This window comes from Oculina patagonica, chromosome 8 (assembly GCF_052425735.1).
Source record: "Oculina patagonica isolate OP01 chromosome 8, crgOcupat, whole genome shotgun sequence".
Lineage (NCBI taxonomy): Eukaryota > Metazoa > Cnidaria > Anthozoa > Scleractinia > Oculinidae > Oculina > Oculina patagonica.
In genome coordinates this window covers 31,931,552-31,955,541 of record NC_135765.1, presented here as the reverse complement: position 1 = coordinate 31,955,541, position 23,990 = coordinate 31,931,552, and the positions used below count along the sequence as shown (strand labels likewise).

Here is a 23,990-nt window from a genome sequence, read left to right as displayed (position 1 = left end):
TCTTCTTCATTTCACTTAGAAAGACATAACAGCTTTAATGAGCAGAAAATGCACGGGTTATAAATTTGTTTTACACGAGACGTTCAATCGATATCAAAGACAGTCTCAAAATGTTTCAAAATATCTTTTAATCAAGAAACGCATGTATATAAACTGCAAAACTGCAAATGTTTTTAAGCCACCAAAAACATACAAATTACGAGTGGAGGAGAGCTAGAAACAAATGCCTTTATCGGAAGCCCTTCTCTAAGAACTGATCGAGCCCGCGATTTTCAAAAGAGGCTTCCTAGCAACTGACGTGTTGTCAAGACGACAAGCTGCTGTGACGTCAACGCGACAGTTTCGGTGTGCTTAAGAGTGCTCGTGTTGTTATTTGATTGGTCAACGGTAAACGGACGGGCTTCGGGTACCTTCACGAGGGTTTCTCAAAAACGGCATTTGTTGCTAGCTGGTTTGTCTATACATCGAGTGTAGAATAGAAAATTGTACAATGCAAATACTCCCAAGAATATTCTCTGTACATTTTAAATACAAAATCCCTAAGTATGCAGTCTACAAAACTAACTATACAGAAACTTGACTTTACAATGCTTCTTTGTGAACTTTTTGATTACAATATTTTATTCTCACCAACTATAAATATACTCTCCAACCTTAGTAATATAAACATTATTAATTTTCGCAACAATTGGTTCAAAACCATTATAGCATTGTTTCGCTTGCAGTATTTCAGCTTTGATGATATTTACATCGGAGAATTTCCTAGAAGCGACCGATACACATGTTCGGGAAGCCGAAATCTCAGTCGTCGTCAAAATCGGAGAAATCGTCATGCGTGAATGCTTCTACGCGTGTAGCCTGGGGTTGAGGTCTTTTAAACTCGAACACAGGACTCTGTCGGCCAGTAGATTGCGCCCCACCTGGACAAGAAACAAGATGATATTTTGTTTATAAATTGAAAAAAAGCAGCCTCGATAAGGCAACAAGATTTTAGTCTTACCTGGAGGCTGTAAAGCTCCTCGACCTTGATTGGGTGCCCTAATAAGACAAAAGGCAAGTACGTAAGACAGAGCGGTTTTCATTTGAGTGTCGAAAGTAATTCGCGTTTGCTTTAGTTTTCATTACTACGCTTAGTGATTGGTTTAAAAATCTCGCGCTACTTTCTCAACCGATCAAGTAAAACCAAAACTAATCGTGACTCGCTCGCGCACGTTTTCCCGCGCTTCGCGTCGGCTACATGTATTTGCTTCGAGTTTTGATTGGTTCACTGGATTGTCTGTGTCCTTTATGACTAGCCAGAATAATTACTTTGGTTTTAACTCTACGACACTCAATCGAAAACCACTCTACGCCGGCAGACGCGTTTGCTGTTCATCAACTCCAATTTTCCCTTCTGTGGGGTTTTTCTTAGCGTATTTTAGTTTTTATAAAGCAAAGTAAAGCATTAACAAGAAACGTGTACACAATTCTTACCGTCTGCCTGGCGTCTTCTCATCGATAGAGGAAATGGAGAAGTCGCTATCGACATCATCTTCATTCTACGAGATACAAACACAAATGAAGCCACATTCCCAACAAAGTGGGATGAAATACGAAACATTTCATAAGGGTACAGAAAAGAGAGGGAGGTAAAAAAAATGAAACGCCAGAAAGAAAAATCAAATTCAAGGGACTGTGTCACGGATTTTAGCCAAACTTAGGCATAGGGAATGACCATCAAACTCATTTAAATATATAAAATAACCTCTTAAAACAGTGAAGGAATATTTAAATAACACACCAAATGCGCGTTAAAAGAAGGTATGGATGGCCAAAACTGTCGAAAGATTGAAACGGATTGCGATATGGTCCGGCGGAACAGTTTTCAAAGTTAATCTTTCTGCTTGTAACTTTAAATTATAACGCCCGGGAGACACATTTGGCTGCAATGAAGCTATGGTTTTGTCATTTAGAATCAGCGAATTAATGTCTTTGCAAACATTTACCGGTTCATAGCCGTGACACAGTCCCTTTAAAGTTCAGCTTTTTTTTCCAAGAAACTACATAGCACAAAACGAAGGTATGTTGACAACGAATTTAAGTGTCTTGACCTACGACCAAATTCTCAGAACTAACATTAAAAGAAATGAGTGGCAATTAGTAAGGAGTATCGATCTTTTGATCTTGACGCTAGAAAAGTAAAAAGGGAAGAAGAGATGTATACAGTAAGAGAGACTCTTCAAAGAGCGCATGCTTTTTACCTGTCGTCCCGAGGACTGCTGAGCAGAAGTTCTCTGGGGCTCGCTTCTCTCGTTACCATTCCCCTGGAAGTGAAGCGAGACTCCGCCAGCAGGTTTTTTGGTTGAAGAACCGAAGCTCAAGCTACGCTCCAGAGTTTCAGCTAACTCGCGAACCTTTAAAACGACAAAAAAAAGTTACTATCTATCTTCCTACTTCTCAAAAGTAATCAGCTTCCTTGGTTAAAAGAAAAAAAAACACTCACTTTTTCCCCTCTTGGGGCGGCTTTGGGAATGGTTTTAACCGCAGCCAGCTGTATTACAAATACAAAACATAATACACTTGTAAACATACTCAATGAGCAACCAAGGCCCCGTCCACACTTATCCGGATAAATTTGAAAACAAATATTTTTTCTCCCGTTTGACCAACCGTCCACACTAATCCGTATAAATTGTCCACCGAAAACGAAACTTTTCGAAAACGCTCCTTAAAGTGGATAAATTTGAACGCCGGTTTTGCGTTTTTTTGTGGACGGAATACATTTTGAAAACGGAACTTTTCGAAAACGCTCTTCAAAGTGGGTATTTGAAAACGCGTTTTATCCATTTCTGACCAAAATAGATGCGTTTTTAAATTTATCCAGACTAGTGTGGACAAAGATATTTTATACTGCGTTTTCAAATTTCTCCGTTTTTCAATTTATTCGCCGGGATTAATGTGGACGGAGCCAAGAAAGGGAATCATCAGATAACGTGTTGTAAATAAACTCAGCGTGAGGATGGCGCACCTCTTCAATGTCCGAGTCGGATTCCAGATCTTGTTGTGAGGGAATGTGAACTGCTACTCTGGTAGTCGGCTGAGGAGCAGGTTTGGCAGCTTCTCTGAGAAGATCGCAGAAAAAAAAGTCAAAACAAAAAACAAACTATGCGCAACCGACCATATCTTTAATTCGTTAAAAAACGAACTTTCTACATGTAACAAATAGTTATTTTGATCCAAATTTACTTTAAATTAACTTACCACACAAAACAAGAAGTGAAATTTTGTTTTTGAGAGCTACTTATGCAATCCTTTCATGTGATATGCCGTGAAATACCCCATGATGGCTTTTCATATCGTCTTTCATGCGAGTGATATTACTTTCATTCATGACAACGTAACTCTACACGGATTAAACCTATCACCATCCGTCGAAGATTTCCGACTTTTTTCGAAAGTTTCCGAACACTCCGAAAATTTCCAAAGAAAAATGCTTTCTTTTCTTTTCTGTGAGGTGGGAGGCCCAGTGGCCTGGGCCGGGTTGTTCGAAAGACGATTAACGCTAACCCAGGATTAAAAGATGATCAAGATTTTAATTTCTCTTGTTTAAAAGGGTTTCCCAAGGCTAATATTTTGTTACGTTTGAGATTGGTCCATGTCAAAACTGTGGGACAGAAAATATTAACAGAAAACCTTAACAAAATTATATAAAATTGAAATCAAATTTCACGCTAATCCTGGACTAGCTTAATCGTGCTTTGAACAACCGGGCCCTGATGGTTAGTGCGCTGGACTTCGGATAGAGCAGTCCGGGTTCGAGATGGCCGGAGTCATTGTGTTGTGTTTTTGGGAAAGTAACTTAACTCTCACAGTGCCCCTTTCTAACCAGGTGTATAAATGGGTACCGGCGAGTTTACTGCTGGGGGTAACCCTGCAATGGATTAGCATCCCTACCAGGGGAGAGTAAAAATATCCCTCCGGGATAACCTCCATCAGGGATGAGCTACTTGGCTCGAACACAGACTTTACTTTTTCCTTTCCTTTATCTACTCACTCTTCTGAATCCCAGTTGGAATCTTCTTCTTCTTCTTCGTCTTGTGATCCTTCAGTGTCGGTCACTTCCTCCTCCGACTCGCTCAGAGTCCGCTCAGTAACGGAGGTGCCACTGAAGGAGCGGTCCGTGACGGATCTATCGCTAACTGTCATGTCACCACCACTGGTTGATCTAACACAGAAAACAGACGAATATTGAAAACGTTTGTTCACCAGATGCTGTCAATTATGGTTACCAAGGCAACAAAATGTCGTTGAGTGACGTCGCGAGTCACGTTCTTCGCACGTGTGGTGACATCCCCCACCCCCTAAATTAATGAACTCTTTGCAATACTTACCCAGTAGACCCCAGGGTCCCTCTCGGAGCAGGTGACTTCCGGCCTGGCTGCAGTGCAGCGGAAGTACGGACAGCGGTTGCTGTAGACTTGAATGTAGGAGGCTTACTCGCGGGAGAACGGGTTCCGGGACGAGGACCCGCGGGAACTAAGGAGAAAATATACAGCTGTATATTATGCGTATTTGCTTAAATGTCCTGATCGAAAAAGTAGAAACTTTACTAAATTGGAAAGCAATTTCTAAGATATGTTCCATGTTGCAAGAAGATTTTTACAAAATTTAAAAGGAACGTAAGCTAAAGTTTCTAGCATTACTCTCGTGGTTTTAAATTTGACGATTGAAACCCATTTCCATCCTCGCCAATGTCACTCATTCTCACTTCCCAATGGGTTCTTGTCATTTGTCAAGCATTGTTCTAAAAATTCAAACCAGTATTGTTGGGTGTCCTGTGATCTAGGTAGAAGGGAGGACAAAAGAACATCACAAACCTGGTGAGCTTGGTTTTCCTGTTGGTGTTCCACTACGGTAAGTCTTCTTCATTATGTCTTCCAACTCTTCCACACACCTAAAGCAAAACAAGTTTTACATGTATAAATATAAGCACGCACCACGTGCAGAGAAGTTTAAAGAGTGTAGAGATTAAAAGTGCAAGCGAATACCAAGAAACTCATACTACTTACTGTTGTCTGACTGCCGTGAAATTCTTGATTTTCTGAAAGAAGAGAAATAAAAGCAAAAAAAGCAATGTAGATACATTAGGAACCGCACAGCCGCGTTTACAATTTTATGCACATTTGTCTCCGTTGAAAGAAAAAAGAGGATTGTACGTTTCGCGGCAAATGTAAAAGAAAACCCCGCGAAATGCACGGTCTGTTTTAAAAAGAAACATGCTGTCCATACATCAGCTATAAAATGTTAAAAAAAACTTCTTTTCACCTTGCTCCGTGCTTGTCTCTCCGTTTTTAGGGCGGCCATTTTGGCCTCCATCTTCTGTGAAGACAGCCTTCCATTTTCCTGCAAACAAACCGAAAGTTCAGAAACATTAGAGAGATTAAGCTTCCCAAAAAAAAAAAAAAAAAAAACCAGGAAACACCTTTAGGCATTCTCTTGCAATGTGGCCTTCGCTAGTTATCGCAATATTTTTCATTTCTAGACGTCAAAAGTTCTAAAAGGTTAAGAGAAGATCTGTACTCACCGGCGATAGTCCTTGTTTAGAAAGTTTCTGGTCCAGTATTTGAACTATTTCCTGTCTACACGCTCGCACTTCATCAAATCTGTGGTTGAACCGAGCTGCAAAAGGAAAGTGTTATAAGATAAAAATTATTCATGTCTAACAAGGACAATCCATGAAGTTACGAATTTCACCGCTTTACAAAAATAAAACAAACAAATGCCGCTGCCGCTGTCCTTCCGTAGAGTTTTTGATTGACTTTCACATTTTTTTGTTGGCTTCCCTAATTTCTTGACCAATCAAAAACCGAGCCTTGATACGTTGACCTGTTCCCAACGTATCAAGGCTCAGATGGTAATGGTGATGGTTTTTGCGAGGATCATTTTATTCATTTCATCATTTATCCGCAGTTCACCTATAATATAATATGTCTTTCATATATTCACTTTATCAAGTGACATTTCATTGTAAATTCTTACTTGTTATTAACTGATTATGGGGAATTGGATGGAACGTTCCGACTTCTAAAGTGGCTGTACCCTGTGAAAACAACAAAATATGAGTTTCATTCAGCTAGTCACTGAACTATGAAGCAGTTTACAATTAGCTACAGAGGAAAGAAAAAACGATAGGAAAACTCACCCATTCAGAGCTGGAAAGCCCTCTGTGAAAAGAAAGACAAAGAAGAAAATTAATATTTAGAGCAATAACATATCACGTGAACCAGATATCACATCACGTGCAGTTTTGGACTTCATGCACCTCATTGGTCGAGAAGAATACAGCTACGTTGTGATTGGTTAAAGCACCATGTGCGAGTTTCATGGAGATATTTGGACACGGAAAGGGCAGACGTAAGTGTATGAATTATAAAGAAACGTTTTTACTACAGTCGAGGTAGAGGAAGGGAACTCACGAAGTTATTTCCTTGACGTCTTCAGCACTAACTGTGCTTTCATTTGCATCAACATCTTCCACTTCACTGAAAACAATACGATAAATAATATAATTATTATGTGTGTGGATGAAACCCTAGTGTGTGACCATTCAAATAAAATATATTGAGCAGAAAACTCATGAGTGTTTTCTATGTTGTACAAGTTTTAAAAAAGTGTTTTTTTTTCTGCGAAGTTTTTCTTTTAAGTTTTAAAAATCTAAAGTATAAAGCTACCTTATTACATGAAATTTTCGCGACACGTTAATTTCGCGAAATTAAAGTGACGCGAACATGACGCAAAAATTAAGTGACTCACACTATGTCAATAATCAAGAAAGAATAAGTTTAGTACCAATGAAGGAAGGAATTTTAATGTAAATGCATTTCGTCGTCACTAAATTGACTGACAATAACTCATGCACGTACAAGCATGACCTACTAAAATAACTTGTAGACATGGTGAGAAAAGATATGTTGTTGCTATTGCCGAGATTTAGACCCGTCCATTGGCGTTATTGTTCCTTGGATGAGGTCGTTTTATTTAAGTCAAGGGCATGTTAAATGATATTGCCAAGAAATGTAAATTGTGTCTTCCCTAAAAACGGGAAATTAAAGTGATTCAAAATACAAAGTTTTCGCAAAATCGCGAAATTTAAGTGTCGCGAAAGTTTCATGTAATAAGGTACTTACACTTTCGGTACTGCAGAAGCAGAGACCTCTTCTTCAGATTCAGATTCACTTGGCTCAAAGTCTATAAATAAAGGAATTATTGAAGATCAGAATTATCGATCTTTGCACAAAGTTGAGATGTTTTTGGTTTTTACAAAAAATGGTCGAGACACGATGGTCATTCATTTGACTCAGTTAAAAGCATTAACTGAGCAACCAAAGGAACACAGAGTTGAACAAACCTTGCTCTTTGTCCTCCGTCAAAGTAGATTCGAACGATGCAGAAACACTTGTTACTGAAAATACACAAACAAACAAAAAGATCTACGTTGCCTGCAATCTCCATTTTAGCCTAAAATGTCTGACTACTTTAAACAACTGATGCGATTATCACAAATCCAGTTTAAAGAAAACCTCGTAATCCGTTTTACTTTCCTTTGGGATTTTTATATGTGACAAATATATTTGTTGATAAGCTGGCGTGTTAGCTCTTATGTGACAAATAAAAGTTGTCATATACGAAAATTGCTCATGCAGACGACTCGTCACATAAAATGTGGTAAATATTGCCTCAGTATATGTGGTACGCAATCCCCCTATCTCCCAATGGGCACTGCGCGCGCATATCTCTTTGCTTATCTCTGCTGCCCGGCGTCATTGTGCAAATTCCTTCGATTTGAAAGTGATATTTTACAACGTAAAAACAGAAAAGGTTTAAAACAACAATTCCTTTACATACGTGTTTTGTCGCCGCCCAAAGCTTGTTTAGGAGCAAAGAACGACAGTCCCTTGTGCTTCCATCCCGGGACACTTTTATTCCTGCAGACGTACGATCTGATCACAGGAACACTCCCCGCTTCTAGCACGTGATATTGCAAAGTCCCGGGCAAAGACGATTGAGAGCAGTAGAACATATAGTCTAGACGATACTCCGGGCTGGGCGGGGAGGAACTCCCCGATATATATTGTCGCCAGTGCGGGGATCCCGCTGCGGCGAACACATACACCGGGTAGGTGAAGTTCCCTGTGGGTTTTATGAAGGCAGAGAAACCGAAGAGATTGGACCATTCGTTAGATCCATCGGAGGATTGTCGCCATAAGCGGTATTGTCCAGACTTGGTTTGGTTTGTCGATACATAAAGAGTTATGGTTTCCCCTGTAAACAAAACAAAAAACAAACGAAAGTGCAAATGATGTGTGATAATTTCGAACCTTTAAGGCCTGGCTAAACGGAGACGCAAGTTTTCAACATATGTCCACTTGCGTTTCCGTTTGGCCAGGACTTCCGTGCACTTGCGTTGACTTGCGATGACTTGCGTTCACTTTGGTCGAGATCAAAATTTGCACGCAAGTCGGCGCAAGTTTTTTACCGTTTGGCCACCCAATTCAAGTAAACTTAAGTCTTGCTGTTTACTTCAAGTACTGAATTGCAGCGCGCGCAGTATCATTGAAATGACTTTTCTGACAACTTGCGTGCCCTTGCGAGTCCGTTTGGCCACCCAACGCAAGTTTGTACGTCAGTTCAACTTGCGTCTACTTGCATCCACTTGCGTTGCCGTTTGACCAGGGATTTAAAATCAACTTTCTTTCACCCTTTGTCAAATTTTTATCACCACACATCAAACTTGTACTGTACTTATTTTGATAAAACTTAGCTGTGTGATGAGGTTTTTTTACTGTTTATTATACGTCACCGTTGGCATAAAAACAAAAAGAAATGTTTACAAAAGTAGTGAAGAAACAATGTAATAAGTATTGTAAGTAGCATTGTAAGTAGTGTATGTATTTGTGTTGTAAGCAGTGTTCTTTGTGTTCAATAAATAAATTAAAAAAAATAAAAAAATATAAAAAAATTCGCAAAATGTCGAGCGTACCTGTTGTTACACTTTTTTCAGGAGATTTTGCTCTTTCCCTTTCCCTGGGCTCAGCTGGAGGAAAATAACATTTAAACTTACTAAACTTTTCGCTGCATGAATCATACTACAAGACAATTAAACACTTTAATTAACTAACGATAAATGGAAAGACACAATGATTGGAGACATGAGGTTATTGACAGTTTGATGTACGACATTCCACTATCTTGTGACATTAGTTTCGTTCTCGCGAGAATCTAGGCCATCATTCGCCACCCCACCCCTCCCCTAGATGTCAAATTGCTCCAAACTCACAACCATTACTAGTAGAGTAGTTTTCACTTGTGTGTCAGAAGTTGTTCACGTTTTCGTTGGTTTTGCATTACAACGGAGTGATTGGTCTAAAAAAAACTCCCACCACTTTCTTGACCAATCAGAAGTAAAAGCAAAACTAATCATGACTCGCTCACACACGTTTTCCCGCGCTTCACACTGGCTCCATGCATTTGCTTTGAGTTTTGATTGGTTCACTGGATTATCCGTTTCCTTTAAGATTGGCCAGAGTGATAATTTTGGTTTCGTTTTTTTATGACACTCAATCGAAAATCGCTTTATATTTCAGTTTACACAGAGCTTGCATTTAAACTAAATTGCTTGAAGCTTTTTTAATCGAATTTTTTTACAACTTTGACTTTTGTTCTTAGTTCTACTCACCTTGAACAGGCCGCTCGGTTTGCCTTGGAGCTGGCACGGGAGGTGTAGAAGCTACAGATGTCAAAATACAGCAAAATTATTGATTGTTACTCATAAAATATTTGCATTTCCACCCCCTCCCCCAGGGAAAAACTCAGAAAAAAAAGAACATTTTCAGAAGATATTGGAAATTTGCTACATTGAGTTATGCTTACCTAGTGAACACCGCATACACGAGTTCCACTCTCACAGAACACCACAAAGTTAATTATGCTGTATGATATGTCAGTTTAACAGATATACATACCAAGGAGTGAAGGTGGCTGAGTATTAAATGTGTACTGAACTCTGTCTGTTTCCACCTGCTAAGAAACAAAATATGAAATATAAATCAATCATGTATATTGAATCGGGCTGCTGTAATATAATTGGTAGAAAGACCTTGAAAATGTCTTGTTGGATACGTAAAGGCCACTGCCTGTCTCTTGCCTGACTCAGTGAAGAAAGGTGAACAAGTGTTACGACATGAAGCATCAACCCAACCTGTTACTCGTTGTCCATTTACTCAACAAGAGAGTTTACTTCAGAGAATTGAAACTTACAGCGTACTGTAAGTATTAGTTTTCTTACCTTTTGCGACTCCAGGGCATTGCTGAGATCTTGAACTTGCTGTAAAAGAAGTATTTAGCGGTAAGTAAAACACAAGACCTCTTGTAGCACTTCTACACCTTAACCGCGGTCAAAAGCACAGGCAGCTTTTCTTCCTATTTCGGGGAATTTCGTTCGTCTTAAGAGTTAGTATGAGCAAGGATCGATAAAATAGTTGCTGCGGGGAAAACATTTTCCCATTTCCACAGGTAAACGAGTCTTTTTACTTTTTAAATGTTCCGCATCCGAACCAAAGTGCTTTGACAAAATGGCGCCGACAAGTCCTCATGTCGCTATTTTCAACACGTAGAACTTTTTTAGTAAAGCTCAAAAAAACTTAGTAAATCCCCAGGAAGCAGGTTATGTACCAATCTTTATACTGTGAAAATTAAAACCTTATCTTTAATGTACTTTTCTTGTTTTTTGCATATTTCTGTCGTTTGACCGCGGTCGATTCTACACCCCTAAAGACCATCCAGTCAATCAATTTGGGGAGAGGGGGTTGGGGCAAGGAATGTCCCATTCAGATTTATGTCCATTCAGAAATAGCACGAGGACAACGTCACCTCGCATCATGTTACTTAGCAACAACTCTAGAATCGCGAGCTAGGTAAATTCTCAGAGACAGGATTCCAACCAAATAAGGAAGGCAATTGTTCTCCTAACTAGAGCAGCCACGTCACAATTGGCGCATCTATTTTTCATCTTACTTTCTTCAATTTTAACCATCCATCCAGGTTTATAATTATCCCTTCTATTTTTTTGCCTTAATAAGTTCTTACTTTCATGTTTACTTCGATTTTAAGGTAATTTTGTAACATCGGAAAAAAGGCGACGATGTAACTTTGTTGATTACCAACCGGATCTATAGAAAAATTTCGAGAAAATTCCATAGTGATGACGTAACTCAACTGACATCCATGTACGTCTCTGATTGGTTGCTGCTCAGTTTTTGAATTTCCACTCGAAATAACAACCATTCAGAAACAGGTCTGTTGAAAATCTCTTGAGCAGGAGAAGAACTGAACGCAGCAAGAGAGACAAATTTTTGTTTAAGCTAAAGAAAGTTACATTCTTACCTTGGTTAGCGTCTGTATTTTGTTCTCGTAGTCTCCAGAAAGTCGATCCTTATCTATTCTTTCATTCTGTAGGTTTTCTTCATACTGACTCAACATTTCTTGAAACTAAATACACAAGAGGACATGTATAAACTTGGTGCTCCTTTGTTTCCAAACCATTACCTTTGAATCCACGCTTTTAAAGGTTTTATCTGTTTCATTACTTTGTGAACAAGCCCAAAACAGACAGACAATTTGTTCATTTTATCTTATCTGAATTTGTTGTATTCAGTTTTTTTACCTGTTACCCCTCAAACTTTCAACAGAGTCCAGAGTGTTAACCAAAAATAACATTTTGAGCTTGGTTTTTATGGCATTGTGTCAGATCTCGGATTAAAGACATGGGGGGGGAGGCACAGATAGCAGCCATACACAGGGTGGCTTGAAGGAGGAGGATCAGTGGCCCCATTCTTCACGAGGAGGAGATGGGATAATGATAATAATAATCTAATTGATATAGCGCTACAATTATAGAAAAATTATTCTAAAGCACTTTACAGGTAAGATAAAATCTAAAGTTACAATAGAAAAAGCAAACTATTAATGGATGGATGATGATGACAACTAAGATCATGACAACTAAGATGATGATGATGATGATGATGAGATTATGATGATGCTAATGCTGCTGATGATGACGATGACAATGATGATGATGATGATGATGATGATGATGATGCTGACGACGACGACAAGGATGATGATGATTTTTTTTTTTAATTCATTCATTCAAACAATGTAATACAAAATGAAAAGAAAATACATGCAAATGATGATGATGATGATAATGATGATGTTGGTGATGTTGAGTTGTGACCCCCAAACAGAAACAGCCCATACCTGGCCCATCTCTTCTCTGTGTTCTTTTTTGGATTTCTCCTCCCGAGCATTGAATTTCTGCTGCATTTTCTGCATCTGCTTCTGTAAACTCTGCTCTGTTTCTGTCTTTACCTGATTAACCTGAATAGGAGAAGCAAATAGGCAACAAACAAAATTTCATGTAATAAGGTAAAACGGAACAACACTTTTACCAAACCTAAGACTGAACTCCAAGTGTAAATGTAATATAATTGTGCTTGTCACACAATATTATTTTGTTGTTGCCTAAGCCTACACTTTATTAAACAATTCACTTTAAAAAAAAGCAACATCACTCAGACGCAAATCCTACATCTTTAAAACTGTTTCTGTGATGTTTTTGCAGTTTCCTCCAAATTAAAGGAGGAGAAGGTGGTGGTGGTGGTGGCGACGGAGGCGGGGGCGCGGTGGTGGCAGCGGTGGTGGCAAAGGGAACAAGATAACCCAGAGAAAACCCTTAGAGAAAAGAGAAAACTAATAACAAATTAGTGCATCAAACGAAATTTGAGTTGCATGGTTCTAACCCAGGATATAGGAGAGTCACGTCTCAGAGGTTTCAATTATTAAACAAAAATCTTAGACTGACCTTTTCTTCAAACTGTAACACAAGCTGTTGTTGTGAGATGTCATCTCGGTTGGCTCTAGATGGAGCATCAGTTTCATCTTCATCCTGATAAATAAAACATCATACATGTAACCTGCCACTACAACAAGTGGATAAGTAAGAGTTAAGTGAACACGTGAGTGGTGCTAGTGAAGTGACCAGCAGTGTTTCAACTCCTCTATAGAAGGGACGAGCCACACAGTGTCAGGTTAGATGTACAGAGGTTGAGAGCCCTCGTCATCAGGGTCCTTGGGCACAACCCTTCACCCGCCCAGTGCCTTCCCCCTTCCTCCCCTCCCCACAGAACCACCCTCCCCCTATAAGTATGAGTACAAGTCAAATTTTGGGGAAGGAAACCTAGCAAAGAGGGAGTAACCTGCAATGACCAGCAACATGCCTAGCTCTTTAATGCTACAGAAACCAGTCAAGGAACCACAATGATTGCTTTCATCTTGAGTCAGATTAATGGTTATTGGAAAACAAAACTTACTCTTATTGACCCTATCATTGATGTCCTTTTTTCTGAAATGACAAAAAATATCAAATTATTGTTACATTAAAAATGACTATTCTGTTCAGCTGGGATGTAGCTAAGAAAACACTAAGCCGGCTCATCAACAAGCCCAGCTGGCTTTTCTGGTCTTGGCAGCTCTAAAAATGCTAAGTCTTTGTTTTCATGTGTAATTTCGACGGGATTTAAGTTTCTCTTTCAGCCGGTAAAATTAGCCGGCAGCTGGCCCTTAGCGACATCCCTGATTCAGGCATAAACTTTTCAAAGATAGCTTTAAGCACAAATGATTACATTGAAGACAATAAAACAGCTTTGAAGGGAGGGGGTCTAAATGCCCCTTAGAACAGCTCTTCAAAATGTGGTATTCAGATGGCCCCAATGGAAATGAAGTGGACAAATCGCAAAATCATGCAAAGGAACTGTCAAGATAAAGGTTAAAGAACACAGCTGAGTTTGAGGCTGGCACTGTTGCCAGAAACATGAAAAATTAAGAATCTGAGTACAAAGCACTGATCAGTGATAGAGGCCTCATGTTAGCTTCCATAATAAAACTGATGATGACATATCCGGGCCAGGGATTATAAGCGGAATAAAAAAACGTTTCGAAACGGGCCACGGGAGTGTTGATCGAAATACGTTTTTAAGTTAAAAACGCATAATAAAGCAACATTTAGCCATGTTCAGTACTGTCATCTGACAGAGGGGGGCTTATATCCGGGAGGGCTTATAACCGGATGTATTTTTTTGTTTCCAAGTAGATGGGCTATAACCGGGGAGGCTTATAAGGGGGTGGGGGGGGGGGGTTTGTAACTGGAATTTTACGGTATATCAAAACTAGTAAAATGATTGAGTTTTATTGTTCTACTTACTCAGCTGCTCTTTCAATGCAATCACATCCTGTACAATAAATTAAAAATAAATTCAGAAGTGTTACATGTGCAGATAAAATAAAGCTTTTAAGCTATACATCACACAGTTGATTTGATTGATTTGATAAGAGTGCAGTATGAAAGTTCAAACACAGCTGTTAGCCAATCAGATTACATAAAACTTTAAGGGCCATTTTGTTCATGTCTTTATAGATTCACACCTTTCAGGACATTATTTTGCTATAATTATTTATAGAGAAAAAGCCCAACTAAAATTTAAATTAACTTACAGCAGAAAACTTATCTCTCTCTGCTTTAACTTTGTTCATATCTTGCATGTAAGTTCTCTTGAACTCAGCCATTTCTTGCTGCAATAAAAAAAATAATTTTGAGCCATCACCTTACTCAGACTGCTTCTCATCACCTTCGAAATCTGACAGCCCTAAAATAACTGACCACAGATGTGTCTGCACCCATGTTAGTATAATTATTTGCACTGTCTTGGGTCACTCATTACCCTGTGAAACTGAACTCTCTGATCTAGATTTTGAGAGTAAAATTTAACAATTAGATGGCAAGTTCAAGGTTTCTATTTTAACAATAGAGTGTTTCTGTCGAGGAACTATCAGCTGATAGTTGCCCCGCGGAAATTTGATGTTCTTAAAACAAATATTAGCCCGAGAAGCGAAGCTTCGAGGGCTTATATGCTAGTTTTAAGAACATCAAATTTCCAAGGGGCAACTATCAGACCGATAGTTCCGAGACAGAAACACTCTATTGTCTTTATTGTTCACCACTAAATTTTCTTCCGTGAGCACATACAAAAACGAGCATGGTGAATTATTTTTACTTTTCAGGATAAAAAACTCAATTGAAAGCCGAAATTTAACAAACGAAACAAAACCAGACAAGAAACCCACGAAATGCAGTGAATTTGGTTGGGTTTTTTTGTCTGCAGGCACGCTTGTTTACAAAAAAAGTCACGGGCGGGCACTATCGATCCGGGCATTTTTCTCGGGAGGGCACTATGGGCTGATAGTGCCCTCCGGCGGAAGGGCACTATCGCGTCACGTGTTCAATTTAAACCAATCAGAATCGGAGAAAATTTAGTGGTGAACTATAATGGCTGATAGTTGGCAAGGCCCTGAGCCAACTATCAAAAATGACAGAAACTGAGAGCGAGCCGTCTAACTGTTTTAGCATAACCTAGTTGCTGATCTATTAAAAACAGAATAACACTATTGCTATAAAATAGAAAACTAGAAAATAATGTTAATGAACAAATTGATATAAAAATTGTCAGTGTTCGATGCAAATGAAATATTTTACAGTGGCTTGTAAAATGCCTCTTTTTCTAATTTTCAAGATGTTACGGCAGGCCCAAAGGGGCAAAATATTTAATGGCTCCTAACGTGGCCAGAATATCATTTTGAAAAAAACCAAATCTGTTTTAGTTCAAGCCTCAATTAAGTCTTTCAGTTGCCAGAGTTTCAAGCCAAATTATTTTATAACATGAATTTGAGTGGGTGGTTTTCAGAGAGACAGCCTCTTAACACAAGGCCTGCAATGCGTGCAAAGAGTAAGCAAAAACATTTGCCAACTGGTTGAGGAAGAAACCTACCTGTTGTTCAGCTTTTTCTTCCTTTTGCCACTGATCAAACATTGCTTTAAGTTCATCAATCTTTTGATCTTCTGCCGTCAACTGACCTCTCTGTAAACAAACAATAAAAGCTGATTAAAAACACTGTTCAGTGCTAACAGATGATAAAATCATAATGTGCATACCAAAGACTGCTGTAAGGTGTTGTTTCAAACCTGTGATCGAGTTAGTTTTTTCTCCTCTTCAAGTTCGCGTTCAGTTTTTTGCAGTCTCCGTTTAATCATTTCCAACTCCTCCTCAAGATCACTCTTCTCTTTCTCTGTCATGCCTGGTTTTGTTTCCATGGTAACAGCACCCACGGATTTTACAGGTGCCGCCGAGATCACCATTCCATTCATCTGGGTTGAGTGTTCACCATGTCGCCTTGACAGGTGGGCTATGACGTACTCATGGCTCACAAATGACTTGGGGCAATATGGACACTAAAAATTAATTTCAATTATTAATAAAAGATTAACTAAATTATGTTGCAATTATTAGAATGCCCAATGGCTCATGAGTTTTGGCACTTCACTCTGGAATCAGTTACCCTGACTTTGTCAGATTACGTACTGTAGGTAACAATTCACCAATATGGTCCAATTACACTAGACTCTGGATTGAGCAGGTTGGGTAACAACCATGGACAGTACTAGGGCAAGATACTTTATTCTCGTCATGCCTCAGCCTCTCTTTACCCAGGTGTATAAATGTGCATTCAGCAAATTTCAACGCTGAGAGTAACCCTGTGATGGACTAGCATCCCATCCAGAATGGGGTAAAAAAATACCCCTTGTTTCTTTAGTAATTCTACGGAAACCAGGATAAATTTGACCTGATGGGCCACTAAGCTTAAATAGAAGGAAAATGTAACCATCCTACAAAAGTGCTGCAATTTTATTTCCTTTACATCAAAGGTCTTGGAAAACCATGTCAAGGTGCACGCACAAAACGTACCTTATGTGATCCACTAGCTCCAGCCCTGATTAGAAGCTGATACTCAGCAATCCACTGCTTTTGTTTCTGGCATTCTTTCTTTAGTTTTTTGTAAGCTTCCCTTTTCACCTCTAGTTCTTTCTTGGCCTTTTCATTTGCCTGTAATACAGCAGTGATAAATCATGATCCAACCTAATTCTTGCAACAAGAACAAAATTAACAATTTAAACCTGACTAGTGAACTAAAACTTTTATTTACCTCCAAAGATTCCTGCAGTGTTTTGTTTTCTACTTCAAGACTTGCCGACAGGAACTGCTGAGAATGCTGACAAGGAAAATGAACTGGAAATTACTTCATACTTACCACTATTGGTCTACTTTAAATTAATAGGTGTTTTGTGAGAAGGCAAACTTCAAGATGATTGTGTACAATGTTTCTAAACTCCTACAAGGCTGTGCTCTAGCGGTGCCCGGTCGCCTCAGGCGACTAACATTTGCTCTCGGGCGACCAGAAAATAAAACTGGTGGCCCGGCCGGGCACGGCTGGCCCTCTTGTTCGCTGTTCCACACTGTAGTATAGCAGGAAATTGACTGTAAAATTATGTTTTTGCAGATTGATTATGTTTTTCGCGGGAAAATAGCCTTCCACACATTACGGAGTCAAATGTTTACGCTTGCCGGCGCTGTCAAGTTCGTTCCACATGATTTAACACAAGCTTGACTTTGCACGTGACGGACCGCACGAACATTTTAAAAAATATAATAATATGGGTTAAAAATCTTGATTTTTTTCTTCGAGATGGTTTAGTTCCCATTTATTTTGGTATATCAATAGTTTTCGTAAGGGCAGTGAGTTAGTGTTAGCATGAAATGAAATTCTTCGCACATGCAAATTTCTGCGTCTGGAGATGTTTACAAAGGAATAGATTAATTTTGGCTACGTTTACACGGACACGGTTTCATTTGTAACCGCATCGAAAGCGATGCGGTTACGCCTTTCGTTTACACGGCACCGATCGAGACCACTACTGTAACCGGGTCGTTTTGAAAACGCTGTCAAAAGTGGAGCGTTTTCAAAACGATACGGTTTCGTTGTCGTGTAAACGGTCAAAAACGGCGAAACCGCATCGATTTGAAAACGGCCATGTATTTTGGCACGTACTGGCTGGCTTGCGAAGAGTAAACATGGTGAAACAAGCATAGAGAGCAGCGCTTGCTTATACAATCACATTCGAAAACAGTCGGAAAATCGTTAAATAGGCTCCGTGTAAACACTTCGAAACCGTGTCGTTTTCGATGCGGTTTCGAGGTCATGAAACCGTGTCGATTGATAACCGTGTCCGTGTAAACGTAGCCTTAGCGACGACTTGTTGCACTCTAATTAAAGCAAATCTCGATAAAATGTTGTTGTCATTCAGCTTAATGGAATTTATTTGTTTTACAACTTGATTTACTGTGGTAATTTCAAATGAAATTTCTAACGATATTTAATAGAACTTTGGAGATATTTACGCTAATAAAGGAATTTTCGTTGGATATCACAAGTTTGTCAAAATGCGGTGGCCGCTAAAAATAGTAACAATCACTTCGCCGTGTGTGAAATTAAACCCTTGTGAACTGTAAAAAAGATTTTAAATGTAAGATTGTTGGCAGTTCCATAAATTTCTGCATGTTTAAATCAGTCCGTTTCTTTATCAATTGCATGGCTCAGATTATCATTCAAATGGCGGTTCTTTCAGCCGTCACAAGAATAGAAACTCAACCTATTTATAATAAATGTTCTTTCTTAAATTCTTGCGACTTTCTTATTTTTTTTAAACTCTCGACAAATAAACCGATCGATGAAACAAGAAAAGCTTGCAATTAATGATTTTAGCCCTAACTTCTCTGGCGTTCTTTTATGAAACTAGATAAAGTAAGAATTAATTTTTTACGAAAAGGTAGAAATTCTAACGTTTTGGCGCGAAAATTTCGATGGGTTTCATATGACAGGCATACTGGAATTCACACTTTTTTGACTCACGATTCACAAAGCCGCTACAGTAAAACTACAGTCGTGTAAATCGTCAACCATGCTGTTGTATGCCCTGAAATTTGCAAGTTCGTCATTAAGATTTACTTATCAGATTTACTAATTAATTTCAGTGGCAGTGAACACTAAATTTTTATTTACGTCTGATACATTTAGAGTTTAAGGCTGTGGAATGACAGTTTCGTTTTTGATACTTATAAGATAATGTATTTGCTTGCTTAAGTAACAAAGAACTTCTGATTGTTGAACTACATATTTGTATGCCATGAAATTTGCAATTTAGTCAATTTTAATGAAAAAAAAAAAATGAGACCTGCAACTTGTTTAGGGTTAGACCATAATGTCATCATTCGAAATAAAACCTCTTACAAACTCTCTGTATTAGGTCTGTATTGACAAAAACAATAGAATAGTGAGTGTGAATAGTGAGTGTGCTGTGAAATAAAATCAACAACAAATCTTAATTGGTTGTATGATTTAAATTTATTGTAAATTAATTATTAACTTATTAAACCATGATAATATTAATAAATTAATTAATTGAATAATTAATAAATTGAATAATTAATTAGTTTGGGCGACCAACCCAAAGGGCTGGGCACCCTACCTGGCAGGGTTGGGAGCCTGAAGGGCTCCCAGAAAATTTCCTTAGAGCACAGCCTTGTCCTAGATTAAATCTCCACATAAAAGTTTTAAATTTTTCAAAAAAACTTTAAATGTAACCCTTGTGCTAGAAAGGGCATGTATTATAGCGGATTCAGGTTGATTGATTGTGTTGCCAGGCAAAATGACAGACGTAGCTAGGTGGCAATGACAATGTTCTGTCTGTTTTTTTCCAAGTCAGAACATTGTAATTCCCGCCTAGCAACATCTGTCATTTTTCCTGACAACATGACCAATCGACAGTGACAACAGACACGACAACTGAGACCGTTAATTGCTAAACCTGAATCCAAGTGCTGCATTTTGATTCTGGGACTGGATGTTGCACTCTTGTGGTTTATTGGGAAAGAATTATTAACTGCAACTCAACCTCTGCTAACAGAATGTCCTATACAAGTAACTGGTGGATACCTCTCCTAAGTGGGCACTTCACTGTGTTCTTAGCCACTTACCCTAAGCCATCCCGTTGCATATGGGAGCCCCCCCCCAAAAAAAAGTAATATGGTCAAAGTTTAGAAGCGGGACTACTCGGTTGTATTACAAAGCTATGTCTTACCAAAAGGTACTCGATTATGAGCTGTGCCAGTCGAAATAACTTGATATAGTTTGGATCAAAACCAGCACCCTGCATTCCCTGCCGAAACAGATCATTATGTGTCACATATTAAGAGAACTGTTCACTTCATTAATATTGTACAATGAGCACAGAAATAAAAACATCAAAAAACTAAGTTATTGTTGTTGCTCAAAAAAAATGTTGCAATGTGTTGTGACCAGCTGGTGGGATTCTGTCAAGATGTTTCCTTGCCGCAATCAACAAACAAACACTCGAGATTGCATGAGAGATGGTGTAATATTTCTTAACAGTGTTATATCACTCTCTGGAACAGCATTTGCATAATATACCTATTGTAGGTGGCAATTTAATATTCTGTCATGAATGCACCTACCAGCTCAGCCTCTATGTTGCTAAATGTAACATGCATGATGTTATCTTGCAGTGTCTTTACATCCATCTCTCTCACAATCCTGTCGACATCCACAGATGCTGATTGAAGAAAAAATATGATCATTAAAAGATAAATAAGCAAATAAAATAATTTCCCCCTCAAAAGGACAACGTGAAAATTGACATGAAAGAGATGATAAAAATTCTGAAGGTCTAGACAAAACAATCAACCTTATCACCTGATGAAGACTCTATCTAGTATCATGAGACAAACAAATTAAATGTTCATCCTTTCTAGATGATAAATGTTAGCATAATCATATAACATTTAGGAATAAATTTTGTATCAATTCTGACATTGCATTTGTACAAAAATGATGAAAACACATTTTATCTTCCTTGTGAATTTTCATGCAGACCTAATATTATATTATTCCAGCCCTTCAAAGACTAGAATTGTGATAGTTAATTTTAGGAAAATCATATGTTAAAACATGCCCATGTGCATAAAACCCTTAACAATGATAGGAATAGAAGATCCTGCTTATCCATAATCAGTAAAATATTGTATAATAAAAACAAAATAAACATAACTGTATTAAAGCAACCTTACTTTAATTTAGTAAGTTACCTTTTGCTGCCATGATTAAGTTCCATATGTACAAAATTATGAATTAAACAGAAAAATCGCCTAGTAGATCCTTTGAGTTTTATATTAGCATATTTATCTAGACAAAAACTAATTACAAAAGCTAATTTTTTAAAGGACTAGGTATCTTTTTGTCACCGTGGTTTCTTACCAAGCCTCCGCCAGTCAATCTTTTCTTGTCTTCTTCCAAACGAAAAATTCATACCTATAATAAAACATGCAACACCATAATTTATTATTGAACTTTAGGATAATATTCATTCAAAACTGAGCAGTATTTACCAATATTTTCACATCTTAATTATGCATAGCCAAGACATTATGTTGGCACCAGTTATATTTAATGCACACATTATAATCATGCATAAAATACAGAATATATAATTACTGTTGTATTGCTAACATGAACCATTTAAATTAATTTTTCAAGCTCAAGGTGGAGTTGTTTTAAGACATCTTTTGTGTTATATACACTAAATATCTAGAGCTAATTACTGTCTTGAACAAAACCTTTGTAATATTACTGGTACAGTAAAAACCCGCGTATAAGAACAAGTGGATTAAGAACACCCAGGCCTGATTTTAGGAAATAAAGTACCATTTATATAAGAACACATTCAGCCTGAAAAATGAAAGTTGTTCTTATATGGAAAAATATCAAAGATCAACACTACTTTTCATTGCACACATAATAGTTCCACCCCAATTACAGTACAGTATTGCCTTGATTAATCAATTTTATTAAAATTAAAATACAATAATTATTGTGTGCATATATATTGATTTCATCTATTGGTAGCCTAGTATGTTCCTTATTTTAAGAAACTTTTTTTAAGAACACTTAAGAACACTTACAGGCTGATTTTGCAGATTATAACCCTTTATATAAGAACCAAATCAGCCTGAACCGCCAAAATAGGTGTTCTTATACGCAGGTTTTTACTGTATTCATTATATTGTCTGACACAACATAATAGGCAACAATGGAAGCTCAAATTTCTTGAGCCTCAGAGCCTTCAAAGGAAATTAAAGATAATTCAAGAAATCGGAAGTTTGAGATATCAGCGGCGAAGGGTGGGAATTGCATTGTTTGACTGATTGAAGCAAATTTAAGGGTAAAATCTTTTGTTTTGATTAAAGGAAAGTACCAGAAATCAAGGGTTCCGAGAAATCGGTATTCCATCATTTGTCCCAATTATCATCTGCCTTTGCTTCAAAATGGTGTAAAAATCTTCACTTGGAAGTAAGTTTCATTTGACATATGTTCATTTTCATGCAAACCAAACTGATTTTCATAAGAAATTTTTTCACCAACAGTGCCCGATTCCCTCTATGGCGCATGCCTGCAGGGAATCATGGTATCGTTGCTAAGTCTCGCACATAGTTTGATAAGTACAACTACTGTACCATGATTCCCTGCACGCGTGCGCCATAGAGGAAGTCAGGCATTGTTTTAATACTGACAGAGGAAAAAGGTACACTACTACACTGTAACAAGAAAATGGACAGTTGACAAAACTGTTCAGGTACTAACCTAAGGAGAAGTTGAAATAAAAATTACAATTATTAATTAAAACCACCATACATGTACATTTATACTAATACTGCTAGCTGCCTTATTATACAATAAATGCCAAAAGGACAGTCAACTCACTCCGATTTGTCGGCCTGCTTTGGTCAAATTTGAAAAGAAAATCAGTGCGCAGATAAAAATTGGCGCGATAAACAAAAATTTGCTGCAGTTCAAAAGATTTCATAACTTGGACCAGTTTTTATCCTCTGTTGTCATCCAGGCATAAATGCTTCCCTAAAACTAACCCTAACCAAACCCTTACATTTTGCCCATATTCAGTTCCCTTTAGGGTAATAATATATTGACACCACTGTACCAGCAACTTCTAATGAACTACACAAGTTTATACATGAAACAACTTTTCTTTGTTTGTAGCTATCAATTGATTATTGATTAGCCATAACAAATCAACATCAATTAACTAACTGACCTGACGAATTGACTTACGGAAATCGATTTCTACACAGTTCACAGAGTGCCACTTGTACGCTCGCATGAAATCATGTTCAGAATTTCAAATATTTGAGCTCTCAAAAACAATATTTATAAGCATAAACACATAAACGCCTTATGTTTAATCGTAAGTCATTTAGCTTTATTCAATAGCGACCTTTTAAAGTCTACATTAGCTTAAACAACTCTAGTAAGCTTCTTTAACATAAAGTCGTTGATAAATTTCTTGATATGTAGTAAATTTTTATGCTTATGCAAGCTTTTTAAAGCCTGATAAAGTTGTTCAAATTTTACTTTACTTACCCTCGCTCATGTTTCACGGAAATATCAAAGAATCTTGCTCAGACAGGGCTTCATTCGAGGAGTGAGGCATAAATCATAACCTTGTTTAACCACATCAACGAGCGATATTTTGTCAAACAAGCGAACAAAAGTTGACATACTTTCAAATTCCCCGCGATCTGACCGTGGAAAAATACATCACCACAATAACTTTAGTGCTGCAGCGAACGAAACTGAATACGATTACATTGCCCTTCAAATTGCAGTTCAAACGCCAAAAAAATTAAGGTTAAATGAGGTCTCTCACGGAGATGTTTTCTTGCATAAAGAATGCACGGACTCCAAATGAAAACAGCTTATCGTGAAAAGACGCGAAACTCTCTCCTCAGACCTCCTCGCTTTTTTTGTTTGAAAACGCAAATCTCTGTCGGGGTAGGGGTAAAATTAGCTTAATTTCAATTATTCTATGACGTAAAAATTAGAAAAATTGTTTAGAACAAATTAGTACTCTT

General features: G+C 38.0%; 2 protein-coding genes across 6 annotated transcripts in view; both read right to left on the bottom strand.

Annotated features, from left to right (window-relative positions):
• The window catches only part of LOC144664404 (intraflagellar transport protein 81 homolog), a 117,768-nt gene that overhangs the window by 34,912 nt on the left and 58,866 nt on the right, over nucleotides 1–23,990 (bottom strand). The window lies entirely within an intron of this gene.
• On the bottom strand, nucleotides 112–23,859 carry LOC144663667 (uncharacterized). Of its 4 annotated transcripts, none has more exons than XM_078524681.1 (36): nucleotides 23,500–23,859; nucleotides 21,322–21,375; nucleotides 20,523–20,620; nucleotides 20,129–20,206; nucleotides 17,137–17,202; nucleotides 16,899–17,036; nucleotides 16,118–16,384; nucleotides 15,924–16,013; nucleotides 14,593–14,670; nucleotides 14,303–14,330; nucleotides 13,413–13,444; nucleotides 12,905–12,988; nucleotides 12,301–12,420; nucleotides 11,422–11,526; nucleotides 10,325–10,363; nucleotides 10,002–10,059; nucleotides 9,716–9,766; nucleotides 9,020–9,073; nucleotides 7,885–8,301; nucleotides 7,388–7,441; nucleotides 7,167–7,227; nucleotides 6,456–6,521; nucleotides 6,178–6,203; nucleotides 6,019–6,072; nucleotides 5,564–5,658; nucleotides 5,305–5,382; nucleotides 5,049–5,080; nucleotides 4,857–4,933; nucleotides 4,371–4,515; nucleotides 4,034–4,204; nucleotides 3,008–3,101; nucleotides 2,483–2,530; nucleotides 2,241–2,393; nucleotides 1,474–1,538; nucleotides 1,001–1,038; nucleotides 112–920 (listed from the first exon to the last, which is right to left on the bottom strand). In XM_078524681.1, exons 1-36 carry the CDS (start codon nucleotides 23,507–23,509, stop codon nucleotides 802–804), a joined length of 3,243 nt encoding a protein of 1,080 aa, XP_078380807.1. In that variant the 5' UTR covers nucleotides 23,510–23,859; the 3' UTR covers nucleotides 112–801. The 4 variants fall into 4 exon arrangements, with proteins under 4 accessions (XP_078380807.1, XP_078380804.1, XP_078380805.1 ...); XM_078524678.1 differs by having other exon boundaries at nucleotides 6,019–6,079; nucleotides 6,182–6,203; XM_078524679.1 differs by having other exon boundaries at nucleotides 6,019–6,079; nucleotides 6,182–6,203; nucleotides 10,002–10,056.